Here is a 12,949-nt window from a genome sequence, read left to right as displayed (position 1 = left end):
TGTGTTCTGTCTCTCTCTCTCTCTCCCAAAAATAAACCTAAAAAAAATTTTTTTTTAATTTTAAATACATAGAATTCATATGCACAACAATAACAGCATATAATCAGGAAGGGAGTCAATGGAGTTTGTCTTCTAAAGTGTTTATGTCATTCTGGAGAGGGGAAAGGTGTTGATTCATTCTATAGTGTGAAAATATGCATGATGAAATTTGTGCAAACAGAATGTGTATAACTTCTAAACTAGTATGGGGAAAGAATGATTTTTTTTTTAATCAGTCTAAATGAAAGCAAGAAAAAATAGGACAAGTGATAAAATAGAAAACACAAAATAAAAAGTTAGATTTAAAGGCAAATGTATCAGGAGTGAGTAGGTACACACTAAATAGACTAAATATTAAATTAACATTTGTTAAGTAGAGCCCTGGGAGGTTGGATGGTGAGCCATAGTGAGACCACAAAGAAAAGTGAAATAGAGAAGTTTATACTCACAGGTACCTAGAGGGGCCACACGGGAGGTCAAGGCAAGGTGCCTGGGTACATGAGCGTCTGTGAGTGACATGCTAGGGTTCTTGGATGGAGACCAGATTGGTCAATTCAAACTAAAAAGAGCAGGGTTTTGGTAAGCTTCGGGCCGTCTTACCTATGAGGCAGTGAGGGGAAGGCCCTAGGAGGTGGAGAGAATGCTTATCACGTGGAGGAATACCACCAGGAATTTACATTTACCCATGACTCTGCAGGATGTGACCAAAGTCCTGTGCATGGGGGAGGCTAGCGTCCACTCAAGGCCTCACGCAGGCCGTACACAATGGGTTGCGAGGCAGAAATACTATGGAGTGGTGTAGCTAAATTCTCAGTGGCAACCCTGTGTTGCCATTAAGCTATACATCTCAGTCAGAAAGACGCAGAAAGGTCAAAAATGAAAGGGCAGAAAAACCCATACTACTCAAATATAAACCAAAAGAGAAATCATTAGAAGTAATAAGAGATTTTAGCAAAGTTGATAGAAACAACATCAGTTTATAACAATGAATTGTATTTCATTGGAGGAACAAATATCTAAAAAGTAGAGTACTTCTGTTGGGAAAATGATAAAACTATACTGATAATTTCGGTGGGTAAAAAAATTACAAGTTGATAGGTTTTTGATTTGGAGACTTTTGTTCCCCATTCAGTGTGAAGATGCTCTCCATAGCCTTCCGGCTTGCATTGTGCCTGATGAAAATCTGCTGATGAAAATCATCTTTGTTCCTCTGAACATGATATGTCTTTTTTCTCAGGCTTTTTTTTTTTTTTTTTAACATTTATTCATTTTTGAGACAGAGAGAGACAGAGCATGAATGCGGGAGGGTCAGAGAGAGAGAAGGAGACACAGAATCCGAAACAGGCTCCAGGCTCTGCACTGTCAGCACAGAACCCGACGCGGGGCTCGAACTCACGGACGTGAGATCATGACCTGGGCCGAAGTCGGACGCCCAACCGACTGAGCCACCCAGGCGCCCCTCAGGCTTCTTTTAATAATTTTTCTTTGTTACTGGTTTTTAGCAATTTAATTAGGATGTCCCTTAGTGTAGTTTCTTTATGTTTATTCTGCTTGAGGTTGACTGAGCTTGGAAATAATTTAGCTGTTGTTTCTTCAATATTCTTTTCTATTCTTCTTTCTCTCACCTCTCCTGGGACCACTTGATATTGTCCCATGGGTCTCTGATGGCTCTGTTCATTTATTCCCTCACTCTTCTTTCTCTCTGCTTCAGTTGGATAGTTTCTATTGCTGTCTTCCAGTTCTCTAATCTTTTTTTCTGCAGTGTCTAATCTGTATTTTTATAACCATACAGTGTATGGTTTCCCTCATATATTGCATTTTTCCATCCCTAGAAGGTCCATTTGAGTCATTTATATTTTCCATTTCTCTTCTCACCTCTCCTCATCCATTTCTCTACTGTCTTTAACATACAGAACATATTTATAATAGCTGTTTAAGAATCTCTGTTGTTCAATGCCATCATCTCTCTCACTTCTGGAATTGTTCTATTGATTTTTTTTTCCCTCTGATCACAGACCATATTTTATTATTTATTATTCCCATGCTTGATTGGATGCTGGATATTGTAGATTTTGTGTTGTTGGATGCTAGATGTAGTGCATTGCTTTTAAATAGCATTAGATTTTGTTCTGGTGCACACTTACGTTACTTGACCGTAGTTGGGTTCTTTCAAAGTTTGCTTTTCTTGGGGTAGGCCCAAGGCACCTTTTAGTCTAGGGCTACCTTAGCTTCATTACAAAGGCAGTGATACCCTTCTGAGGGTTATCTCCAGTGCCCCTTCTATTATAAGGTCTTTCCACTCTGGTTACTGGGCGTGTGTACTACTCCTAGTTCTTGGTGAATGTCAAGAATGATTCTGCCTCCTCATTTCTAATGGTTCTTTCTCAGCCTCAGGTAGTTTCCTCTCACGCATATGCAGATCAGTAGTCCTCAGCCAGAGATTTGTAGTGGCTACCCACCCCCCTAAAGATCTCTGGACCCCTTTCTCTGCCTGCCCCACAGTCTTTAGCTACTTTGGCCTCTTTGATCTCTGACTCCTCAACCCGGCAGGTCCACTAGGTTCTATTTGGAGTTTTCCTGTCCTGTCCTGCAGCCTGCCAGTAAGCAATTGTAGTACTCACTTTGTTATTTCCTTCCTCAGGGATCACAGCCCTGCATTGTGTATCGTCTAAAGGCAGAAAACTTGTTTCTTACGTTTTGCCTCGTTTTCCAGCTGAAGGGGTAAATCTATCTCTACAACTCTGTCTTGGCTGGAAGCAGAAGTCTTTGCATTTTCAACATTCTTCTTTAACCATTTATCATTAACCCAGTTGAATGTGTCCAATAAAATAATAGTTAAGTTAGTTTTCAGTGAAAGAAATGAGTTCTGGATCTTGTATGTTTTTGAGTTACAGTTGACAAGCTAACCTTAAAATGTCTACATGTCTACAATGTCGTCTACATTGTCATGTATTCCTGCTGCACATAACAAGCACGCAGCTACTGCCACATGCCACTCTCCGCACATTTGACGACACCCAAACTGCTGTTCAACAAATCAGGTTCACTCACATCACACTACACAGATGTCACAGCAGCGTTAGATTGCTGTAAAAGTTTCAAAGCCATTCTCTTAGTTTCTGTATTGATCTTGTGGACAAGTAACAAATAGCTGGAGACCGACACCCATCCGAGGGTCACACTTGGAGTAGCATTCCTGCAGAGAATCCCGTAAGTCTGTATACAGAATACAGGCCGAATGACTATCGGCAAGAAAATGGGTACATAGAATTTGGTATAATGATACAGTTAAGTATTCTACAGCCACACAAAACAGATGGGTGAGTCTTGGAGACATAAGACACTAAAATACATACAGCCCTTTGTGCACCTGTTGTGCATGTTGATTCTCTTCATGTGTGGTTCCAACACTGGCACACCAGACTGAGTCGTAGCAACGCGTGGATACGTGGTAACACTATAAAGGTACTCAAGGCAGCTCTATGATTGGGGCAGGACATGTGGGAATATCTGGGGTACTTGAAACGTTCTGTGTTTTTTATCTTACTATTGAATTATAGTTGACGTACAATGTTAATATCAGTTTCAGGTGTACAGCATAGTGATTGTACAACTCTATACATTAGGCAGTGTTCACCACCATAACAGTTACCACCTGTCACCATACATTAATACAGTATTATCGACTATATTCCCTACGCTGTACTTTTCATGTCCATGATTTTTATTTTATTTCATTTATTTTATACCTGGAAGTGTTAACCTCTTAACACTTTAAATAGTGTAAAATAGTTAAACCTATTTTGCCCATCCTCCTACCATCTCCCTTCTGGCAACCACCATTTTGTTCTGTTTGTTCATTTTGTCCCTTAGATCACCATATAAGTGAAATCATATGGTATTTGTCTTTCTCTGTCTGACTTATTTCATTTAACTTAATATGCTCTAGGTCCATCCATGTCATAAAATGGCAAGATCTCATTCGTTTTTATGGCTGAGGAATATTCCATTGTATATCTATCTATACCACATCTTCTATATCCATTCACCTACTGATGGACACTTCGATTGCTTCCATATCTTGACTATTGTATATGCTGCAGTAAACATAGCAGTATGTATATCTTTTTTTTTTAAAGTTTGTTTATTTATTTTGAGAGAGAGCACGCATGAGGCAGAGAGGGAGAGAATCTTAAGCAGACTCTACACTGTCAGCCCCAGAGCCCAACACAGGGCTTGAACCCACGAACCGTGAGATCATGACCTGAGCTGAAATCAAAGGTAGGATGCTTAACTAACTGAGCCACCCAGGCACCTCAGAGGTATGTATATCTTTTTCAGTTGGTGTTTTGTTTTCTTTGAGTAAATACCCAGAGGTGAAATTACTGGATCATTATGGTATTTCTATTTTTAATTTTTTGAGGACTCTCCATGCTGTTTTCCACAGGGGTTGTACCAGTTTACCTTCCCACCAACAGTACACAAGGGTTCCCTTTTCTCCCCCAACACTTGTTAATTTCTTGTCTTTTCAATACTAGCTATTCTGACTGGTGTGAGGTGATATCTCATCATGGTTTTGATTTGCATTTCCCTAATGATTAGTCACGTTAAGCATCTTTTCTTGTGCCTGTTGGCCATCTGTAGGTCTTTGGAAAAAATGTCTATTCAGGCCCTCTACGCATTTTCTAATCAGATGGTTTTTTGGTGTGGAGTTGTAGAAGTTCTTTATATATCTTGGATGTTAATCCCTTATCAGATATATTATTTGCAGGTATCTTCTCCCATTCAGTTTCCTTTGCTGTGCAGAAGCTTTTCATTTTGGTGTAGTCCCAATAGTTTGTTTCTGCTTTTGTTTCCCTCTCCTGAAACAGATCCGTAAATGTGTTGCCAAGGCCAGTATCGAAGAGATTACTGTCTATGCTCTCTTTTAGGAGTTCTGTGATTTCAGGTCTCACATTTAGGTCTTTAGTTCATTTTGAGTTTATTTTTGTGGATGGTGTAATAAAGTGATCCGGTTTCATTCTCTTGCATGTTGCTGTCCAGTTCTCCCAGCACCATTTATTGAAGAGACTGTCTTTTCCCCTTTGTGTATTCTCGCCTCCTTTGTCATAGGTTAATTGACCATATAAGCATGTACAGTTTGTAGTATATCTTGAAATCTGGGATTATGATACCTCCAGCTTTGTCCTTTCTCAAGATTGCTTTGCCTATTCAGGGTCTTTTGTGTTTCCATACAGATTTTAGGATTATTTGTTCTAGTTCTGTGAAAAATGCTAGTGGTATTTTGCTAGGGATTGCATTAAGTCTGTGGATTGCTTTGGGCAGTATGGACATCTTAGGAGTATTCTTCCAATCCATGATCATGGAATGTTTTCCCATTTTTTTGTGTCGTCTTCAGTTTCTTTCATCAGTGTCTTATAGTTTTCAGAGTATAGAGTTGCATTCCTTGATTAAATTTATTCTTAGGTATTTTATTCTTGTGGTGCAATTATAAATGGGATTTCTTTTTAATGTCCTGTTTCTTCACCTATATGGTAATTATATGATGGTTCATTATAATTATTTGTTAAAATATGCATTTATCTTTTTTTTTAACTTTTTAAAAAAAATTTTTTTTTTAACGTTTATTTTTGAGACAGAGAGAGACAGAGCACGAGCAGGGGAGGGGCAGAGAGAGAAGGAGACACAGAATCTGAAACAGGCTCCAGGCTCTGAGCTGTCAGCACAGAGCCCAACGCGGGGCTCGAACTCACGGACCGTGAGATCATGACCTGAGCCGAAGTCGGAAGCTTAACCGACCAAGCCACCCAGGCGCCCCTGCATTTATCTTTTATATGTTTTTCTATATGTATATTTTACAATTTAAAAAACTTTAAATCATAGCATTTCACGAGAAGTAAAATCAGAAATGATCAGTACAAGTTTCCTCTGGGATGCCCAGGGGGTGGAAAAGGAAACATTTGTTTTATTAAAAAATATTTTTTTTAGGGGCACCTGGGTGGCTCAGTCGGTTAAGCGTCCGACCTCGGCTCAGGTCATGATCTCACGGTTCATGGGTTCAAGCCCCACATCAGGCTCTGTGCTGTCAGCTCAGAGCCTGGAGCCTGCCTCAGATTCTATGTCTCCCTCTCTCTCTGCCCCTCCTCTGCTTGCTGTCTGTCTCTCAAAAATAAATAATAAACATTAAAAAAATATTTTTAATTTTTTTTTTTTAAATCAACTATTTCAGGGCACTTGGCTGGCTCAGTCAGTGGAGCTTGTGACTCTTGATCTCAGGGTTGTAAGTTCAAGCCCCATGTTGGGTGTAGAGATTACTTAAAAATAAAAATCTTCAATAAAAAAAATAAAGTATTTCTCCCACTATTAACTGTTTTTGGTTTTTGTTTTTTTACAAATTATTCCTACCTTTTTTATTTGTTTGTTTTGTTTTAAATTTAAATTTGCCAGCCTGCAAGGCTGGGAGTAAGGCCCACATGGTACCCAGAGAGACCTACCCCATCCCAGAATTGGGCAGCCTCTGTGTGTGGCTCTACCTGCTCAGGGCTGGTCATGGCATGAAAACTGACCAAGAGAACCATTGAAGAAATAACTCTTTTCTCAAGCGTCATTTTGCCAGAATTTTATATTGAAATTGTATGCCCTCTTTAGTCTTTTATTTCTCTTATCATTAACCCATTGAATTTAGTATGACATAAAATTTGTTTTAGCATTAGGATTTGGGAAGGCAATTATAACTATGTAAAAAATTAAAGTATCTTAATTTTTCTTCTGGAAGGAATATAGGGTATAAATAAGTATATCTATACAGGGGCACCTGAGTGGCTCAGTTGGTTAAACATCCGACTCTAGATTTTGCCTCAGGTCATGCTCACACAGTTCGTGAGTTCGAGTCCCACATGGGGCTGTCAGTGCAGAGCCTGTTTAGGATTCTCACTCTCTGCTCTCTGCCCCCCACCCTCTGTCTCAAAATAAATAAACTTTAAAAGAAAAATATCCATGTAGAGGCATATGCAACAGTTACGGGCAGGGGTTAGATCATTACCATCAAAGAAGTGTGTGCCCAGCCATGCCCAGCCTCTAGAAGCTCCATCCCAGGCCCTCCGGGAGGGGACAAACAGTATTTCCAGGGTGGAGGGGGGGGTGGGGGGTTGGGGGGGTGCCTCCCAAGGAGCCCCATGGGCCCCGGGGGCTGGGCTGCCCATCACTTGCCTGGCAGTGGCCGCCTCAAGTTAACTTCAGAGTGCAGATACAAGCCTGTGATGTTTTTGTCTGCCAGCCAGTTGCAGAAGGAAGAGGAGAAAGGAGGTGCTGAGCTAGAAGAACTGATGGAAAAGCTGGCCGTCCTGCAAATGCAGAAAAAGAGCCTGCTGTTAGAGAAGAACCGCCTGACAGCTGAAAACAAAGCACTGGGAGCTGAACTCGAAAGGGCACAGAAAATAAATAGGTTTTTATCTATCTTTTCTTCAGCCGGGTTTTTTATTTATTTATTTTTTTTTTGTATTAAAAAGAGACAAATATTCCGTTTTATTTTCTTTGTCTAATACTGGCTAGAAAATGGAAAAGGATCATTGAGATTATTGGATATCAAAACAAAAGCCCAGTAAAGGCTTTGCTGTTGACCAGCATTAGCCAACATTTCTCAAGTCTATGGTTCAATTATAGTTGATAGTCATAATGATGACCCTAAGACTGAAAGTCCTGGAAGTTATTTCCTATGCATTTTGGGGTAACTGGATTCCTTTTTCAAAAGCATCTTTTAGAACATGGGCCAAAAAATTAAGAGAATAATACATAAGTAACCTATTAATTGTGTGAAGCATTTTTTGATTCTTGCTGACTTGGCCGGGAATCAGTAATTATGCTTCATTCAAAATTAAACTCGGTTACCTATTCTCACCCTGAAACTCAAAGGAAGATTTGGGTTGCCGAAGAATACATTTAAATGCTAACATACTTGCTGTTTTTACAATTCAGATAGTCTCTATGCCCTAGCCATTCAGGCTAATGAGTTTTTTATTCCACCATTTGGGGGGACTCTCTAGGAGGTCTCAAAAGAAAATTGACGTCCTCAAAAAGCAGGTGGAAAAAGCCATGGAGAACGAAATGTCTGCTCACCAGTACCTGGCAAATCTTGTTGGCCTGGCAGAGAATATGACCCAGGAACGCGACAGTCTTATGTATTTGGTAAGCTCCCCCAGTTAACTTCGAGTCCGCTGCAAGTTAATACGCAAACATAGTTTTAAGTGTGTTGTCTTTATAAAATTACCCGTAAAAACCTTCATCTTTTTACATTTTAACTGCACATTTTCAGATTCTCCAAAATTTTTGCTTTCAACCATGGGGGAAACACATTTTTGAAAGGCGGATAACCCACACTTTTAAATAATGGTAAATGATACTCTAGAAGATAAACTCAGAATTAGTTGATCCAGCCAAATAGAACAGGGTCGCCAGGCATTTATCACGCATGCAGACGCGTCTTCATATTCTCCCTGTAAAGCTGACTTAATGTGTTCCCTGTTTGAAGATGAAATATGAGCACCATGGACAGGGTAAATAGAGTCCATCCCTCGCTGCTCCTGGCGACCCTAGTCCCAAGGAAAGGACCGCGTGGGTTATCAGTGGTCCTAGATGGTGGAGCACTGCCCCGCCAGCCCGCGTGATGCCAAGGGCATGGTTCTTGGCATTTCCACATTAGTGTTAAAAGGTGCCAGCGGCAGACTGTGCAGTGAAAGGAGGCACGCTCTTTGCCAAGCTCCACGCAGTGAAAAAAGCCCGATAGAATTTACCACAAAATGGGACTTACGTAGTGGTGTCTCCAAGTGGTGAAATTACAGGCAATTAAGAAAAAAATCTAGGCCTGTTTGCATTTTATGATTTTTCAACTTTGAACACATGTTGCTTACATTCATTTAAACATGTTTGGGGCGCCTGGGTGGCTTGGTCGGTTAAGCGGCCGACTTCGGCTCAGGTCATGATCTCACGGTCCGTGAGTTCGAGCCCCGTGTCGGGCTCTGTGCTGACCTCTCAGAGCCTGTAGCCTGTTTCAGATTCTGTGTCTCCCTCTCTCTCTGCCCCTCCCCTGTTCATGCTCTGTCTCTCTCTGTCTCAAAAATAAATAAACGTTAAAAAAAATTTTTTTTTTTCAATAAACATGTTTGTTTAAGCAGCGTTGCAAATCTCTGGTAGCATATGATTAGAAATAATAATTTAGTGGATGTCATGACAGAGGAAACTAGCAGATTTTCTGAGACATTTGGAAATTGGCAAACTTGGAATCACTCAACCCCTCTCCCAAGTGAATGGGGTGTGGAGAGTCTGTCAGGATGTGCCACAGGCTTATTCCCATTTGTTAGGAAGGTATCAAGTTCCTCCTTTGAGGGGGCGCCTGGGTGGCTCAGTCAGTTGAGCGTCCCTGGGATTGAGCCCCGCATCAGGCTCTGGACAGAGCGTGGAGCCTGCTTAAGATTCTCACTCTCTCCCTCTGCCCCTTTCCCCTCGCTCAGGATCTCTCTCTCTCTCTTTCTGTCTGTGTGTGTGTGTCTCTCTCTCTCTGTCTCTCCACAACAACAACAACAAGAACAACAACAACAAAAGTTCTGGGTGCCTGGGTGGCTCAATCAATTAAGCTTCCAACTTCGGCTTAGGTCATGATCTCCCAGTTTGTGAGTTCAAGCCCCATGTCAGGCTCTGTGTTGACAGCTCAGAGCCTGGAGCCTGCTTCAGATTCTGTGTCTTCTCTCTCTGCCCCTCCCCCACTCACTCTGTCTGTCTCTCTCTCTCTCTCTGTCTCAAAAATAAATAAACATTAAAAAAATTTTAAAGAAAAAATTCTCCATAGGATAATGGCTTTTAGCCATTGTTTATATAAGAGGAAATAGAAATATAAATAGCACACAGCTCTTGGGGGAAATGTGATCCTTATTTGTAATAAAAGAGATGCTAATTAAGCCAGTCTTGAGATCTCATTCTGCACTTATATTAAGGTTACCAAAAAAGTTGCTTTCTTAATTACAATAGTTGCTGCTAGGAGTGGTAAGATTGATTACACATTAATGGTGATTTCTAAGCCCTTCCCAGGTCTTTTGGAAGCAATGTGACTCAGACACAGCATGGTAGGCCCCTAAGCCTGTATGCCCCTGTCCCATCCGCCTCCTGAGAGGTCATCATCCTAACCCAAGTGCTGGGCTCAGGCATTTTCTGTAGTGGTGCTGAGCGCCCATTTCCCCCTTTGCCTTGCCTCCTGTGCTTCCCCACTGGAATAGCCAGAGCGCAAAGCAGAAGCTTGTGAAAAACGGGGACCCCGCTGCCACGTGTCAGTACCACTGTAAAGGCGAAGTCATCTTGTTTGCAGCGCGGGGCACGCAGGCTTCCCCAGGAGGCAGGCCCTGCACCTCCCGTGTGGGCCAGCGATCACCCCAGGTTTCTGTGATGAAGTTTAGATCCTCCCCGATCCTCACACGGTCCCTCTTAGGTCCTCCCTTCATATTTGTGGGCCCAGGATGGGAATCGAAACGGAAGCCATACGCTATTTGTCCAAATACTTGGAAGTTACAAGTTAAGCCAACAATCTGTAAATGAAACGTGTTCTCTCCCCCTGCCTTGAACTTTGTTATTATGGCCTGAACGCCAGGCTCAGCTTTAGAATCCTTAGACCCCTTGGACGTGGGGGAGCTGCTTTCAGCCCTCCCCAGCTGTGCCCACCGCAAGAGACATCTGTGTACCTACAGACACTGTTGTCCCCCGGCCCTGCGAGCGCCTTGCGCCTGGGAGCCCCGAGACCAGCCGGGGTTCAGGGTGCTGCTTGCTGCCTCTGCCCTGTCCTGGGACTGTGGCCAAGTATCCCAACCTTACCCTGTCCTGGTCTCCTAGGCCTTAATTTATTGAGAATGGCACCTTAATTTCTTCTTTTAGTTTTTATTTTTATTTTTTATTTTTGAGAGAGACACAGAGTATGTGCGTGCAGGTCCGCTCATGCGGGGGGCAGGGGGGTGGGGGCAGAGGGAGAGAGGGAATCTTAAGCAGGCTCCATGCCCAGCTTGGGGCTCAACTCCATGACTGAGATCGCGACCTGAGCCGAAATCGAGAGTCTGAACCACCAAGGGGCCCCAAAAGGGGCACCTTAATTTGCAATCCCACATTTAGGATGAGTTTTCCACGTAACTTATGGCAAAGTTATTTAATGTTCTGTGTCTTATTTTTCATTTCTGAAGGAAATCAAATGAAATCAAATTGTGCTCATCTTTGCTTTTTTATTTTAGCATTTGAAATAATTTATAGTGTGTAGTAATTCATGTCCCATATGGATATTAATCTAAAGCACTCTGCTGCAAATGACATCCCTCTAAGATATAAAGCTGTCACATTTGGTTTGGTGAGTGGCATTGTGCATTCATGTTTATCCTTAATTTTGTAATTATTCAAATAGTCAAGGTAAAAGTGTATTTGCATCTCGGCACTTATTCCTTGGGTCTGATTGAAGGAATGATATATCCCGCAAGAATAGAGATGTGTGCTGAAAACCCTTCCAACCTCTCACATTCCCCTGGTTTGAGGGGCTCGATCTTCCATTGGTGTCCAGGAGGGGCGCCCAGCCTGCTGTTCTGGGTTCTTGCCCCTCCTCAGCTGTTGGCCCAAGTTCTGCCCACAGCCTTCAAACGGGGTGGAGGTTGGGGGCCAGACAGGTGCTGGGCCAGGACAAGTGGCAGAACGGAGATTACTTGTAAGTAGCAAGATTCTTCACAGAAGAAATTATTAATTTAATTTTTCTGTTCAACTAAGAGCCCATTATTTTTCTTTTTACTTCGCTCTTTAGGCTAAATGTTTAGAAAGTGAAAAGGATGGAGTTCTCAACAAAATCATAGAAGGCAACATTCGCTTGGGAAAGTTAGAGGAAAAAATCAAGGTAAGTGGCCATTTAACCTCAGAAGTTCCATTTGAAATGGAAACAGTGGCTTACTGGGGTCAGACTTCTGTGTTTAAAAAAATGGTTCATTTTGCATGTATGTATCTCCAATCATCTACAAAATAAAGCAGTACTGGGTTTCAGGAGCAGAAACCACTCTTTAATCCACTCATCAGTCCACTCATTAAATAAACCGGTTTATCTGCACAATAAGATGCCATGCACCTGTTGTTTTGTTTTGTTTTGTTTTGTTTTGTTTTGTTTTGTTTTAAGATATGGAAAAATCTCCAGGCTCTGTCCTGAGCTTAATGTGCAGGCTTTATTCTCAAGGCCAGCATTTATTGGTTCAGTTGGAGATCAGGGTTGACCTATTCCTCTCTTGCTCAATCCTAATTGCACCCTCTGGTTTCTCTGCCCAAGAAAGTCGTTGTCACTGCACCAACTCTCCCCTGCCAGGCCACCTCCCTCACCTGACCTCTGTTCTCCCTGCCATCTGTGTTCTTACTGCCGGCCTCTGCACCTGCATCCACAGAGTTACCAGCCAACCGTTTTCTCTGGAGTGGGAGCAGGGGTGTGGGCAGGGGCAGGGAGAGGATAGGCAGGCTAGAGGCCTTGGTGCAAGGCAGGGAGCCTGTGGCTTTTGAAGGGGAGTGTAGCTCCACGTGTGGGTAATTAGATCTAGGACTTCTGTAGGATGACGATTTAAGGGCCTGATACGAGGAGAAATAGACTGATGACATTTACTATGTGGGGAAACTCACAAACTAAGACAAATGAAACATTGGCTAGCTCTGTGTAAATAAGTGTAGTGCTGGGTGAACAGCATGTGTACCTATATGTATGTGTATACACATATATACATATATATACACAAAATTTATAGATAAATAAATAAAATTTAACTTATAATTACTCAGGCCCAAATGTATGTCCTAATGCAAAAAATAGACTATTTTTCCCTATATTTCATGAATATTGCTTAAATAACAAATATTAAGTTTTTGG

General features: G+C 41.9%; 1 protein-coding gene across 3 annotated transcripts in view; it reads left to right on the top strand.

The window, feature by feature from the left end:
• Positions 1-12,949, top strand: part of CEP89 (centrosomal protein 89) — a 73,407-nt gene that overhangs the window by 48,154 nt on the left and 12,304 nt on the right. For all 3 annotated transcript variants that reach the window (XM_030297632.2, XM_030297634.1, XM_030297635.1), the window contains exons 15-17: positions 7,316-7,483; positions 8,082-8,223; positions 11,855-11,944. In XM_030297632.2, coding sequence (XP_030153492.1) covers positions 7,316-7,483; positions 8,082-8,223; positions 11,855-11,944 — 400 coding nt within the window. The remainder of the gene's footprint in view (positions 1-7,315; positions 7,484-8,081; positions 8,224-11,854; positions 11,945-12,949) is intronic.

Source organism: Lynx canadensis, chromosome E2 (genome assembly GCF_007474595.2).
Source record: "Lynx canadensis isolate LIC74 chromosome E2, mLynCan4.pri.v2, whole genome shotgun sequence".
Classification (NCBI taxonomy): domain Eukaryota; kingdom Metazoa; phylum Chordata; class Mammalia; order Carnivora; family Felidae; genus Lynx; species Lynx canadensis.
This window is presented reverse-complemented; position numbering and strand designations above follow the sequence as displayed.